This window comes from Melozone crissalis, unplaced genomic scaffold (assembly GCF_028551555.1).
Source record: "Melozone crissalis strain CALT ecotype California unplaced genomic scaffold, PUWL_Pcris_2 ptg000106l_1, whole genome shotgun sequence".
Classification (NCBI taxonomy): domain Eukaryota; kingdom Metazoa; phylum Chordata; class Aves; order Passeriformes; family Passerellidae; genus Melozone; species Melozone crissalis.
The window spans coordinates 3,541,230-3,556,181 of record NW_026535883.1 but is presented as its reverse complement, the minus strand read 5'-3'; the positions used below and the strand labels follow the sequence as shown (position 1 = coordinate 3,556,181).

At 37.5% G+C, this 14,952-nt stretch overlaps 1 protein-coding gene across 2 annotated transcripts in view; it reads left to right on the top strand.

The window, feature by feature from the left end:
* Positions 1–14,952, top strand: part of SUPT3H (SPT3 homolog, SAGA and STAGA complex component) — a 252,426-nt gene that overhangs the window by 168,293 nt on the left and 69,181 nt on the right. For both annotated transcript variants that reach the window (XM_054291782.1, XM_054291783.1), the window contains 3 exons: positions 306–392; positions 1,548–1,638; positions 3,302–3,438. In XM_054291782.1, coding sequence (XP_054147757.1) covers positions 306–392; positions 1,548–1,638; positions 3,302–3,438 — 315 coding nt within the window. The remainder of the gene's footprint in view (positions 1–305; positions 393–1,547; positions 1,639–3,301; positions 3,439–14,952) is intronic.

The following is a 14,952-nucleotide window of genomic DNA, read 5'->3' as shown; positions in this document are numbered from 1 at the left end:
GAGAAGAAAAAAAAAATGGCAGCAGGACTTTTTAAAAGCAATAATTTTAAATATAAACAAAAAAGCTTTTTCTTGAGATTTGTCAAAAAAGCCTGGAAGACTTTTCATAAAATTGTTATTCACTTTTTGGCAAGCAAGACTCGAGTGAGTGACACCTTTGAGAGTCCCAGCTTGTGTTTTAGTGCACAGCTTGTATTTTGCTATGGACAACCATGCAAAATATTATCTGAATTTATTTAAAACAAACCCCAGTGAATAAAGTTTTTAACACTGAAAAGGCCATCTAATTTATTCATTTATTTTAGTTGCAGCAAGCAGCTGAAGTTTCTCAGATGAGAGGAGCTCGAGTCATCTCTGCTGAAGATCTCCTGTTCTTAATGCGCAAAGATAAGGTACAGTAATTAGACAGAAATTTCTTATTTTATGTAGTCAGCTGGTTTTGTGTTTTCAAGTGCTTTCTTAACCTTTGTAAAGGAATCGATCATCATGAATACCTTTATTTTAAAAGTATAGCTGCTCTGCAATTATATGTGATTGAGCATGTTATAATCACTCAGTAATATCTGAAATAAAAATTGTTTTTTTCCTATAGCTTCAATTATCAATTGATTTTTTTTTCCTGAAGCTTTAGGGTAGATAATATGCCTAAGAGCTCAAAACAATTTCTTAATAAGATATAAATATTAATCCCTATAATTTATGTCCCTTTAATAAAAATCAATAATTCTGATTTTCCTCTGCTTATGAAGGGTGTCAATGTGATGTTTGACAATGTAATCATTATAGTTTTGTTTTCAGACTGTCTATAAATCCTCTTTATTTTATTTTATTTTCCTGTGTTTTATCCCACTAAAATCTCCAAATTTAGGTATGGCCTTGCTTTCTCTGGATAGTAAGTAGAGCCGGTCAACAAGGGAAGAAAATAATTTTCTCTCCTCACATTTAATAATTATTTAAAAAATTGTCAACTATTTTTAACTACATTATTTATTCTTCCTTTATGTTCTTTTCTTCCTTAGTTTCCCTTTTTCTCTCACCCTTTTCTTTTTTTTTTTCTTTCCTCGTTTGACAGGTGAAACCTAACGAACAGAACTATTTCAAAATTAAACCCCACTAAAACATGAAAATAAATTGTAGTTTCTTTATCTGATAAAAGCTGTAAGGCTTTCTGAAAACAGCAGTTGATATGGAGTCAAAGTTCATGGAAATGTGCATTTCTAGCCTAGAGTTTTCAAAGTATGCAAACACTTTGGAGTTTCACAAAGAAGCACAATATCTGAATTTCTCCTTTCTGAAAGTCAAACTCTTTTCTGTCTCACAGCAAAGTACCAAGGAGCTCAAACAGTTAATATTTAATATGGATTTGCTACTGTCCTGAGGTACTTTCTGTGTATGGATTTTCTGCAGAATTTAATATGAAAAATATTTTAAAAGCTATATTTACTGAGTAATGTGCTGCACATTTGTATGTTTGTGTGTTACAAAGTTTATTAAATAAGAAATAACTATGTAATAGTCATTAATATAAATGTATTTTTTTCTCATAGAAGAAGCTTCGAAGGCTACTCAAATACATGTTTTTTCGAGACTACAAATCTAAAATTGTCAAAGGAATAGAAGAAGATGACATCCTCGAAGGTAGAAAAAAAGAAATTATTTAATTTGGGAGAGGCTTGATGTCTTGTAAGAATACTGAACAGCTCAATGCATAGTATTAATGTCTTGCTTGGTAGAGACACAAAAATAATCTCTTTAGACGAATTTTGCTGAAAATCTCTGCTTTTCCATTTGAGATATGTGAGCATTTGCATCTACCATCCAGATGAACAGTACGACTTTAATGTCAGAGCTCTGTTGAAGTAAGAAACTGGTCCTGATTAAAGGGCTTATTGATTTCAGCATCTGTATTTTAAATGCACCACCTGCAATTGAATGGACATTTGTTAAATTATTATCAAAGTTTTTGATATTGATATTTTTGACATGCTTTAAAAAAAAACCCCTTATAATCTGAAGTTACTGAACACTAATATATGCTGTGTGTGGTTTTTTCAGTGTGGTTTAACATTTTATACTTTAAATCTCTAGTTTAAATAATGGGAAACACTTTTGTTTCTGCATTCCATGAGGAAGTCACAGTTTTTTATTACCAATGCATTTAAAGAAAAAGCACTTTGAATTAAAAATATATTAATTTATGCCATATAGTTTCCTGGTTTAAAGTTTTGTTGATTTATATTGATATTAGAACTAACATTTCCGTTGTAAAAAGTTAAGTTAAAACTTATCATGGCAAATCTAAACCTTACCATGCTGTTATAACATTTAGCAATGTCCACACACAACTTTCTGTATTAAACTTTCTTTCTCAGAGCCTTTTATTATTTTTTTCCCATACAATGAATTCCCTGTGTTTGGTTCCTCTGAGCATCCACATTGATGCTGGGTAAACATTGTACTTCTTGCTTTGACTTCATCAAGCAGTGATGAAGTTTTTGTCAGCTCATCTGAGATTTAATTTGCCTGTAGCATTTTATTTTCATATTTCATGTATGCAAGCAGTGTGGCAGTACAGCTTCTTACCTGGTAGCTTTGGGGTTTTAATACTTTAGCTTGTGTCACTACTTAAAGCAAATAAACAATTCCCTTTAACCTTTTAGATGTTCATGAAAAGCTTCCTAAATGCAGTTTATCCTGGAATTAAAGAATGCCTTTTCTAGTAGGCTTTGATAATTAGAGCCATTAATTTTCTTTTGTGAATTTACTGCCTTTATAGGTGCTCTGCTGTTTAGAACAACAGAGATCATCTTGCCAGCATTCTTCGAGGTTTTACTGCAGAGGAATGGTCCATCACCTCTAGAATTGCATGTTAGTGTCGTGTTAGAGTTTGCTTGAGGCTGTAGACAATGAGGATGTTCTGTGTGTGTTCAGGGAAGAACATTTCCTCAACATATTCTGCTCTGTGTCTCAAGTTCTTTCTACCAAAGAGGGGTTGTTTCCTCTTGAGCTGTGTCCACTGTGGATTCTTTGGTGAGAAGTAATGATATATGGGCAGCAGATCAGTTTTCTCTAGATTATGAAAAACGACATGGTTATACTAAAAAAATACTAAAAATGATGTTTTGCTATTACTGGAGCAGAGCAGTGACATCACCTTGTTCAGGTAGCACAGCTTGTGTGAGGGGCACAATAAAGAGCAGGCCTTTTCTGCTCAGTGCTGGTTCTAAATCGTGTCACTCTGAGTGATGCTTGGAAGTGCCAAATAGGTTAAGTTTGTTGCTCTTTACTTGTCTTTGTGAAGACAAATTCAACAGCAATAACACCAACAAGCGGCAGAAGCTGGCCCAGGACTTCCTCAACTCCATTGACCAGACTGGAGAGCTCTTGGCCATGTTTGAGGATGATGAGATTGATGATGTCAAGCAGGAGCGCATGGAGGTAATTCTTTCCTTTTACTGATACCCAGCAGAGAAACTGTGAAACATTTAATACATCATGCTGCTCTGATGCCTTTTTTATGCTACACATTAAATCATTGTTACATGTTTTTTCTTTTGCCCAGATGGTCTAAAGAAATCCTATTTCCATATTTTTCTTATTCCTTCAAATGTTTCTTCACATCCAAGCACACATGCTGAGAAGGAAGATTACAGAAGGGTAGTTATGGATCTTTCTGTCTGCTGTGTACTTGTATTTCCTTCCTGTAGAAAGCAAATTCTATTTGTAAACATTCCATACACATTTTTCGCAACAGTATTTTCCTTTCTCATTATTTATCTTCTTATCAAATGGTTTCAATAGCATTTCAGGACTCTTTTCATATAACACAACTTACAGATGAAGTTAAAATATTCTGCGCAAACATACTTGGGTATAAACTCTTTTCTCCATCATTTTGAATCCTATTTTCTGTACTATGTTGTTAAGAAAAAATTTGTCTACATTAAAAAATGCAGTGCTACATGACCTTCATAAAGCTAGGTGGGATTGAGAAGCAGTGTAGCTGTGTCAGCATGGAAGTCTGTGGTTTTGACTAATTTTCTGTGGGTGGGCAGGACTACCCTGGCCTTTTGGTAATCTGGTCCACAGTGAATGCAGAGAAGAGTCCTTCATCCTTCTTCATGCTCAGTTGCTCAATTCTTCTTCGTGTTTTCTGTAGGCAACTGATGTCAAGGGCAAAATTGTACTGGGAGCACACTCACAATTCCAGAGAAGTATTTGAGCCAATTTCCATCAATTTTCAGACATCAACATAGTGGACAGGACTGTTGGAAATTTGATATTTGTAGAGTGATTTCTATACCCTTTCAGTACTGGAAGCTGGGGGCTTTGGTTTGAGTCCCCTTTCAATGCTGAGGTGGCTCATATGTTTGGTAATATTTTTGTATTTAATATTTGGCTATTAGGGCTTCATTTCCCTTTCAGGATTTCATGGAAAATTATAAGAAATAATAGAATTTTTATCCTGTGCTAGTTGTAATTCTACTTTCTTTCTTCTTAATGAAGCTTCTTTTCAGAACTCTGGCATTTCCAATCTGCTTTCTGCTCCTTTCTTCCCTGCAATGGGAAGAAATCAAAACCTAATGAAGAACCACTTCTCTCTAAGAATTTGGTTAGGAACAAGTCCCATTTCCCCCCAGCTGAGAATTTGTGTCATTGAACAGTTGTATCTAACCACTGTTTGTATTTTGGAAACTGGTGGTTTCTCTTCTTCACCCTGTTACTTATTTATTTATGCAAAATGTTGTGTTTTACATAAAGGCAGGCAAATCCTTTGAGCTTGTACACCCAGAAATAGATAACAGCATTCTTCTGAACGAATTGGTTATGTGCTTAACTTTGCACTCTCTTCTGTTCTTACAGTATAGTATGTTTCAGGTCTAAAGAACTTCGCAAATTGATCAAAGTATGAAGTTCTCAGTTGTAGACAATGGCAAATCTGAATCTATGTTTGTCAGGGAATGTGTCTGTAATCAAATATTTTCTCTTGATCTGACTATATGTTTTGGATTTTGTCAGTAGACTGTAATCCATGAACTGTAGTGTGTGTGTGTGCATTAAATTTAAAAAGTAATTATTCTCTCTTTTACTTGACTTCATTACATTTTGTGAACTCTTGACCTGTTCCTATGTTAAAAAAAGAGAAAAATAAAATCAAGGTCTTATTTTAGAATACATTAAGGAATTATATACAGGTATGAAGCCAGTACTATCTACTTCCTGTCTTATTAGTCTCTAAATCTAATGACAAAACATGAAGGACTGTTTGAAACGTGCTACTCAAAATGTTTAATGTATTTTTGGCTTTGTTTTGTTTGGGATTTTCTTGTCACTTTGAGGTGAGTGGAAAGGAAACAAAGATAGTAGGAAATGTGATCCATTGCTAAAGGAAGAGTTGTTAGTGGATGGGCTAATCTCCTGTATCACATTTTCTTTCTTCAGTAGATTGTTAATCCACACTAAATTCTGGAGGAAATCCAATAGACAATTTAACAGGGTTTTTTAAGGAATTTGTGTACTTAAATCATGAACTTCAATCTAAGGGCAGTGTTCCTTTTAGGTATCAGTTACCTTAGAAATGTGTGGTTATCTTAGTTTGGACAACCATAAATGATTTCAGTTCCACTTTGCCTTGGGCCGAAATCATGCTAAGCTGTCCAGAATGGATGGTAAACATGTATTTCTGATGTCATTATGGGCTAAACAGGATATGATTGTTTAGCAGTATGGTTTCAGTTATGATACAAAATGCAAATATTGTTTATACTCATTCTTTCTAAAGCATTTCATAAAACTAGAGCTAAGCCTTCATGTTTTTTAAGGAATTAGTTGCCTGCAGTGCTGTGGGGTCCATTCCATATCTGCACCACCGAGGAGTCAGGAGCCACTTTGGGACATTACCAAAGGAGAACAAAAAATTCTACACTTCTTTGACTGAAATACAGCCACCAGCCCTGCCATATTAAAAGCAAAGGACACTCATCTAGGATTGTGCATAGAATTTACTGATGTATCCTATGACTTTAACTTGAAGCAAAGGGAATGTCTCTGGAACAGTAATACCAGCAATGTGCAGAGGGACATTGATCCAAGGTGGAATACTCTTAAAATACTTTTTCTACAGGCAGAAATTAAGAATAGACTTCACACTACTTTGTCATAACACAGATTATTTTATTAATACATTGTGATAAGATGACGTTTTTAAAAAACTGCAATATTAGCATTAAGTGGAGGCAAACCAGCCATCTGTATTGGCAAAATCAAAACAAAGTAAAAACTGGAATAGCACCTCTGTCTCACTTCATAACAGTTCCTATCCTGCTCTCCTGAGATAGCAGTAAAGCACCAGTGACATCTGCTCCTCAGAGTAAGAGCATTTATAGATGGAAAAAGTGATTCTCATTCCTAGATGTAACTGAACTGTGCATGTGTAGGAGAGATGGATCACAGAACTGGTCTGCATAGTGTGTGCCAGTCTCTTGATAATAACACATGTGATGGCAATCTATCCACACTCCTTTTTTATTGCACAGTTTGGGCTGTGGAATAGCCAGAGCTGGTGGTGCTCGGGAATTCAACTTCCCTTCCTTTGCCTGTTCTATGGCAGAATCCACAGTAACTGACACCTTGCAAGAGGATGGCTATTTGGCTTTCCTCTGTCTCTTAAGAATCATTTAGAGAGGAGAGGTGATGTTCCTGTGGTATGTGGCTTAATTGATGGGGCAAAAATGTCCCTGTTGATTTAAAATCTTTGACTTTTTACTTATTTTGCAGTTTGAGACTTGGAGTTTTAGGTGGTTGTGTCCTTATGTTGCTCCTCTGAACCTCTCAGGTTCCTCACCATAGTTAAACCAACTCCAGGTTTGGCTGTGATTTTGTGAATGGCAACTTCAGTTCTGCTGCTTTCTTTCTGTGAGAACCACTATCACATTCTCCATGTCATGTCATTAGATCAAGTGTAGCTAATTGAAAACTTCAACGTCACTGCAAAGCTGACATCTCTCTCATTCTGTAAATGCCCATTTTTTATAATTTGTTTTATAGCTTTAATGCTCTCTCCCCCCAAGAAAAAGACTTCCCATCAGAAGTCTGGGCTGACACACAAAAGAATTCATAGAGCATCATGCTGTGAGTGCTCTGTTTCACTTGTGTTCCCATAGGATTAGGAGAAACACCATTCATCTGTCACTCTACTGCTAGTTTAAGGATACATTTCCAACACTCACTTGTTATATGGCAATAATTCAGTTGCAGTAGCTACCATAATGCTTCATTGGACATTGCAAGTTTGAATAAACAGGGAAGATAACTACCCTACAAGAACAGACTACCTTAAAGCTGTCTTGAAGCCAGCAAAATGGTAAAAAATCTAAGTTAAATTCCACTTTCTGATTATTTTGCAGGGGGGGTGGAGCTAGATGATCTTTAAGGTTCCTTCCAACACAGATTATCTGATGATTCTATGTTTCTATGATTCTATGATTTAAGGTCTACTGTCCTATGAATTGCTGAATTGATATTTAAATATAAATTCAGTTTCTGAAGTGATATTTAAAAACTACAGATACCTATTTTTATTCTAGGAGATTCATTGTGGATGTAATTTTTTTAGTGTTGCTCAACAGTATTCTTGTCTTGATAAGAAATCTCTAAAGCTCACAGCAATGCAATGGGCTCTGTGCAAAAGTTGGTAGATCACATTAAAGTGTAGGTAGAATATATAGTTTTTTACATTTTTTAATTACTCCTGTTTAATTTTGTCTTTTTTGAGACAGACTTAATTTGTATTTGAATAAGACCCCTGAACACACCAAACTGCATCTTGAGGTACAAGGAATTGTGCTCTGGGAGTTCACTCTGTTTCAGTCTTAGAAATAGGTTGGACTTACAATAAGTTATTAAACTACACAGTGACCAAGAAGATTCCTTCCTGCTGGAGTATCATCATCAGCTTTTGAGTGATCACACTTTGGCCTGAGCCAGGACATATTGTCCCAAACAATGTCCAACTCTGGGGCCCTCAACACAGGAAGACAAGGAGCTGTTGGAGCAGGCCCAGAGGAAACCATGAAGATGCTCAGAGGGCTGGAGCACCTTTCCTATGGAGCCAGGCTGGGAGAGCTGGGGATGTCCAGCCTGGAGAAGGCTCCAGGGAGACCTTAAAGCCCCTTCCAGAGCCTGAAGGGGCTTCAGGAGAGCTGGAGAGGGACTTGGGAAGTGCTGGGACAAGGGGGAATGGCTTTAAAGTAAAGGAGGGTTGATTTAGTTTAGACATAAAGAAGAAGCTTTATATGATGAGGATGTGAGGCAGTGGCACAAGTTGCCCAGAACCATTCAGTGTGAGGTTGGAAGGGGTTCTGAACAATCTGACCTGCTGGAAAAGATCCCTTTTCTCTGCAGGGCAGAGGGACTAGGTGGCCTTTAAAGGTCCCTTCCAACCCAAAACATTCTATGACTGTAAACTCCTGGGAGGCAGCAGAGTCCCAGAGCTCTCCCCACCACATGGTTTGGGTGTGACCCCTCTCTTAGGAGAGCATTAGCATGGACAGAGGTTGCTCTGTGGTGATTGCCCTGGGACACAGGGCATGGACTTGGGGTCTTTTAATTGAGAGAGTGAAAATTGGAGGGCATAAATGCTTAAATCAGAAAAAAGTAAACAACTGCGAGCTCTTCTTTTCAGGGTGGATCTGAAAGATGGTGTTGAAGTTCTCAAATTCATCATACAAATTTGGAAAAGATGTACAGAGAAAATAATCAGGAAGTGATTTAGGAAGAGCTCTGAAACGTTTTACTACCACTATGCTCATTTCACTGGCCAAAATTATGCCAGTGTGGGAGGGCAGGTCATTAGTCTTTAAGGAGTATCTGATTTAAAGCCCATATGGAAAGTAGAGACATCACACACTTAATAGAAACTGCATGCTGGAAGACAAACTAAGAAGTTTTCTTTTACTAAGCATCAATTTTCAGTGCATGTCTCTTTAGCTCTCCAATTTTGATAATATATTTATTTTTATTTTCAAAGAATTATTTTTTATTTCCTTGCTGAAATCAGATTCATGTTGACAGAATCTATATTTTGGGACAGGATCTTTGGATTTAGTTGAGTGCTGACTTCTGTTGTCTCACAATGTTGTGCCCAAATCAAATAAATTATTATGTTTTAGAATCACAGTTTATTGACCATAAACCTTCTTTGATTTTAACAGCTACCCCTTAGGAAATAATGCATCCTTGGGTAAGATTTGATAGTGTAATCCTTGCAGGGTTTCTGTGCTCTTCTTTACCAAACATTGTCAAAAATGGGCAAAGAGATGCCAGTGGCAGGACAGAAGGACAAGCCATAACATTAAATCCCTTAAATCTTGGAATTTTTATGGGCTAAATAATTGCAGTCTTAAATGCAAACCAGTATCATCCTCACCTGTGAGTCCTGGCCAAGTAAGAGTAGAAAAGGATTTATAGTGGCTAAATGACATATTCAAAGTTCCTGTCCAAGGACACAAGAGTCCTGGTACAGTGAGGAAAGCAAGACCAGGATCTCATTTTCCCACTCCCTTAAGCTGTTTTGAGAGCTCCATTCATCACTTCCACAAGTTGGGCTGAATTTCACTTAGTGGTACCTGCCTAAAAGTTTAAACATCCCAGAAACTTAGTCTGACTTCTGTACTCAGAAATGAGAGGGAAACAATTCAGGGGGAAGTTATTTTTTTAGATCAGAGGTAAAAATAATTTTATTTTTTCCAATTTTTATTCCTAGAAACATCTAAGTTACATTTAAGTGTACTTCATCAGATATTAAGAAAAGTACTTCCAGGGTGATTCTCTTTGGAGACTCAAGATCTGTGTGTGTTGTGGGACCTTAATATAAAAATGATGTAAATGATGATATAAAATAGACTTTAGGGTCACACCAGCTCTCTATATACTGTCTACTGCTTTTCATTTACACGGATGCCAAGATTAAAAAGAACTTAGATGAAACATCAATCAACAAAAAAATCCTTTATTCTCTGGGAAATGGGGTTTTTTTTCAATACTGCAAAATGGAAGTTAGGAATGCAAATATAGAAGGAATTAATTCCACTGCATCAGTCCACCCAGTGTTTCCAGATGAGTGCAAAGCACAACTGGTAGCAACTCAACTCTAAATTTGCTGTTTTGTCATCAAAGTGTCTGTAAGCATTATTTGGTATAAAAATAAGTCTGGTGGTATTAATGGTTTCTCTGATTACACATTGCTTGGGAATGTTTGGGATAGTGGGAAAGCACTGTTTCTCTTGGGCAGTGATTGAATTGGTTAAAAGTAAACAGAAAATAAACAGGAACAGTTTTTCATTATTATCTATATGGCTGTAAATGTTGTCCCATTCTCTTTGGAATGGGAAAAAGCCCCTGAGTGGAAAAGATTTCTTGTCACAGCCAGTATCAATCAACTTTTTCCACTGCTAAATCTAACATTATTGGCTTTTTCTCACATTGGGGTTGCTTGCTATGGTTACATGGCCTGGTTGTTTGGATCTTCAGTCTGGGGGTTTTAGAGCATTTTAGTGAATGTTGCTCATACTGCAAATGTAGGCAGCTTTGTTGGGAGGACAAGGTGTTATTTGCTTTTCTGTCTTTTAGTTCTTTGAGTATTTTTTTGCCACTGTTTGCTTTCTCTGAGGAAGAGGAAGATTGGGGCTGTTGTAGTTTTGACACCCAAATGACTGTGTCTCAAATTTTGGAAGGAAACTTTATATATATATTATTTATATCTGTGATTAAATGTAGGCACACGCTTATAAACACTATTTCCATGGAGCATTTGATTAGGAGCCAAATACAAGACTAACAAAGCATTCTTCTTCTGAGTGTATTTTAACATGTTTAACATGTCGCTTAGCTCTGCTAATCACCCTGTATTGGTACTCACAACAGAGTTATTTTTTATGTAAACTTTGGAGAATTGGGAGCAAGGATTGATGCTGAAGTCTGACAAAGGTCCCATTGGTAGGAGGTTATTGAAACTCTTGTTGTAATTTAAAGTAATTACATTTGTGCTAATAGCCATTTGTATTTTTGAGGGTGTTTAGAGGTGCAATAATGCAAATCTTGTCTACAGGACAGGCAGTAACTCCGATACTTTAAGATGGAAGTTATTTTTTCCGATCTTTGAACCTTTATGTAGCAAATTGCTGTCTTTTAAGTTCCACTAAGCCTAATATTGAGGTCCTTTCTAAATGAAGAGGAAACAACAAGTGATTATTTCTTATGGTAAGATGTCAACCAGGTCTACACTGAGAACAGTTCTGTCCTCTCAAGTTTTTCAGAAGGAACTCATCACTTGCATAAAACCATTTTTGAGACTACTTTGCACAGGATTCACAAAACTCAAAAATCCATGGAGTTGTAACACAAGTTAAAATTATATAAGAATTTCAAACACAGTAGTATTCTGTAAGATTCCTACTTCTTATTTGTTGCAAGGAAGAGATTTTCTGACACTGTTGTGAAGAGTGAGACTAAAATGTCAGCACAGAGACCCTGTATTTTTGGCAGAAATCTTCACAAACACTTGCTCCTCTCACTCCCATCTGGAAAACTCCATAGGCAGGAGCACCTTGGGTTGTCAGCCACCATGTGACCAAGCTTCAGCACATCCCTGAATTTCTCTTTCCCTCCATTTAAAGTTTCAATTACAAAAATCTTTCTGTGGAAGAAAATAATACCTTCTAACAAATGAATACAATAGAGGAAGGCTCTCTATGGCATGAAATAGAGGGACTTGAGGGTGTTCTTCTGTTTCATCTGCTGCAGAAAAGAAGAGTCTGAGGTGTAACAGAGGAGAGAGAACATTCACAAGCCAATATAAAGGAAAGGAGTTTTTCTGCTTCATCCATAGGAGGCTGATGCAAGACCCTTGGCCTAAGGCTGTGCCAGGCTCATTTATGTGAAGGTTCATTTGTCTGCTATTTCTAGACATCACAGGTAGAGCAGAGAAGCCCTTTTCCCTTTCCTTACCCTGTATATCCACTAAGGGATTAGCGCTGTCTTTCCCAGTATTAAACTCCAGCCAGGAAGTAAAACCTGCTTTGAATCATGCCCATGGATTTACCCTGCAAATACCTCCCAGAAAATGACTGAGAATCCTTTTCTTTCTAACTGGAATTTGCCCTGTAACAGCAGACTGAGCAAACTGTGTGTCATCAGAGCCTCTCCAGTCAGTCTGCAGCACACAGACAGTACAGAGGAGCATTGGAAGTAGCTTTCAGGCTGGACTCCAACTAAATATAGCCAAAATGAGCTCAGATCTATTGAATTGCACCACTTAAAGGGGGGAGTAATCCATAGAGGGTTATTGAATACAAAGATGTGCCATTTGGTTAAAGAAGTACTTGAGCCACAGATCACTGGGTGCTGTACGGCTGTTGAAGAAAATAATTATCATAAGCTAGTTTTGTAGTTATACTGATCATAGCTTGCTACTGCTGGAACCTGGGAAAAACAGAGATTTGTTCTGTCTCTCCTTTTGTATATTTAATTCTTCTTTTTCTGCTTTTAATTTTAGTTTGGCATTTTATTTTTTTTGTTTTTCCATCTGACCACAGGATTAGCCAAGAGTAGTGCAGTTTTTTCTCCTCAGAAATAAAGAGGTCAGTTTGCTGGTTCCTGGGCTATGTTGTCCATAGTATTTGATTTCATTCACATAGGATTTTGTGAATGTTACTATTTCATTGAAGTCAGAGAGGATTTAATGAACCACAGGCATTTAAGCAAAAAATTGAGAATCACTTGATTCACCCAATAGTCTCTATCTCCATTTTGTCATCTTCCTTTCAGTGAATTCCAGACCAAAATCCAGCATTTCACAAGATTTGATTACCTATTACCCAGTTACTATGGCCAAATGTTGTCATTTTTTGTTCACATTTGCAAAGCCACAAGGGGCCAAACTTTCCCACCTATATTCGCACTCAAGTTCATATATCATGAGGAAAGTCAAAGGGTCTGTTGCTAAAGTGAAGGTCATTAAGGTAATCCAATAGTTTCCTAGGGATTGAGATCCACATTGTTTCCTATGGAATGAGAAATACCAGCATATTTTTTTTTGCTTTAAAGCTCATTCTGGTAGGACTTGTAACTACAACCTGCACTTGTAACCTGACAGACTATCCCTAGGATAGGGCCCTCTGGCAGACTTTTTCACAGGGGATGTGATTTTAGTACTGAGAGTAAGAATACAAACGCAAGTTCAATGAAGACTAGAAGGTATGCAGGTTAATGGGATTTTACTTTCATCAATTTTCTATATAAATTAACAGGAAGGAACTAAAGTAAGCACAGGACATTTCAGAACCAGAGTAGTTGCCTCCCCTTGTACTGCATTTTCTTGAAGCATAAACTGGCAGAGGCGAAATAAGTTTAGATATGAGAAAGAAAATTCTTTACTGTGAGGGTGGTGAGACACTGGCACAGGTTGCCCAGAGAAGTCATCCCTATCTCTGGAAGTGTCCAAGGCCAGGTTGCATGGGGCTCTGAGCAGCCTGGGATAGTGAAAGGTGTCCCTGCCCATGGCAGGGGTTTGGAACCACTGATCTTTTAAGGTCCCTTTCAATCCAGACTATTCTGTAATTCTGTGATTCTCTTTATGCATTCAACTCAGACATGATTAGCTGCTGGATCTTATAAACTAAATAAAAGCAGTAATTCATGGCATGGCAAATAAATACTGAGTCACGATCCAGAGCAGTGAAATGTGTGGAAAGCAGGCCTGGCATTCACAAGGACCTTGTTGACAGGCTGGAGAAATAGGCTGACACAAAGGTCAGCAATAGTAAATGTGGATGCTGTTACCCCATGCAAGGGTGCAGCGTGTGGGGCAGCCACGTGCTGGGCTGTGTCAGCAGAGGTTACCAGCAGGTCAGGGAAACAATGATTCCCCGTGATCTGGCGCTTGAGAGACCACATCTGGAATCTGTGGCCTATTTTATGTTGCCAAGTACAAGCAGGACTTTGAAATACTGAAGCAGAGGGTCACCAAGAAATAGAAATATAGGGGGTACATATGATGAAAGACTGAGAGACAAAAGCTTCTCAGCCTGAAAAAGAGGAGGCAAAAGGCAAATTTCATTGCTGTTTCCAGCTAATGACAGGAGGAGATGGAGCCAGACCCTACTTGGATGTGCATGGTAAAGGACAGAACTTGAACTGATACCTAATGGGATAAAAATTGCTCTGATCAAAGATTGGAACTGGTTGGCCAGAGACGATGAGGAAGTCTCCATCTTTGGAGGTACCTCAAACTTGGCTGGTCAAGGTGCTGAGCCACTTGATCTAATTGGACCTTTTTTGAGCAGAGTCAAACTAGAGATCTCTGAAAGGCCCAAAACTTTTCTGGATTAAATTATTCTACCATCCTGTGATCCTGCACTGAAGTTTCCCCTTTCATATATTAAAATGGCCGGTGGTGTGGAAATAGAAGAGCTTTTTTAAAGCGAATAGATGACAAACCATCTCAGATTTCTAAGAACTGTTTAAAAATCTAGGTAGCATATAATTGAACTTTCCAGCTTCTGCACTTTCTGTAATCTGTAGCTGCTGGTATTTCCTGGAATAGATGTTTTATGTACATAAGGAACAGAGTTTTCTGTCTTTCATTTTGTCTTGGTCGCTGTGGTTTATTTTATCTATAATGTTGCTTGCTGTATTCTTCCGTAAGAATATGATCTGGCTGCTGTGCAAAATTGCACTTGGGGGGAGAGCTTCACACATCTGGTGCAGCAAAGGAACCAGGAGCAGCAAGATTTAAGCTTCCTAAGTGTCTGTTGAAATGGTAAAATACAATTAAGCTCTGCATGTTGCAAAATTGGAGATGCATCCACTCCCAATCCACCAGAAAAAGGACCCACAACATTCCTACAGAACAGCACAGGTAATATGCTGCCATAGTTTATGCACTTGATAAAG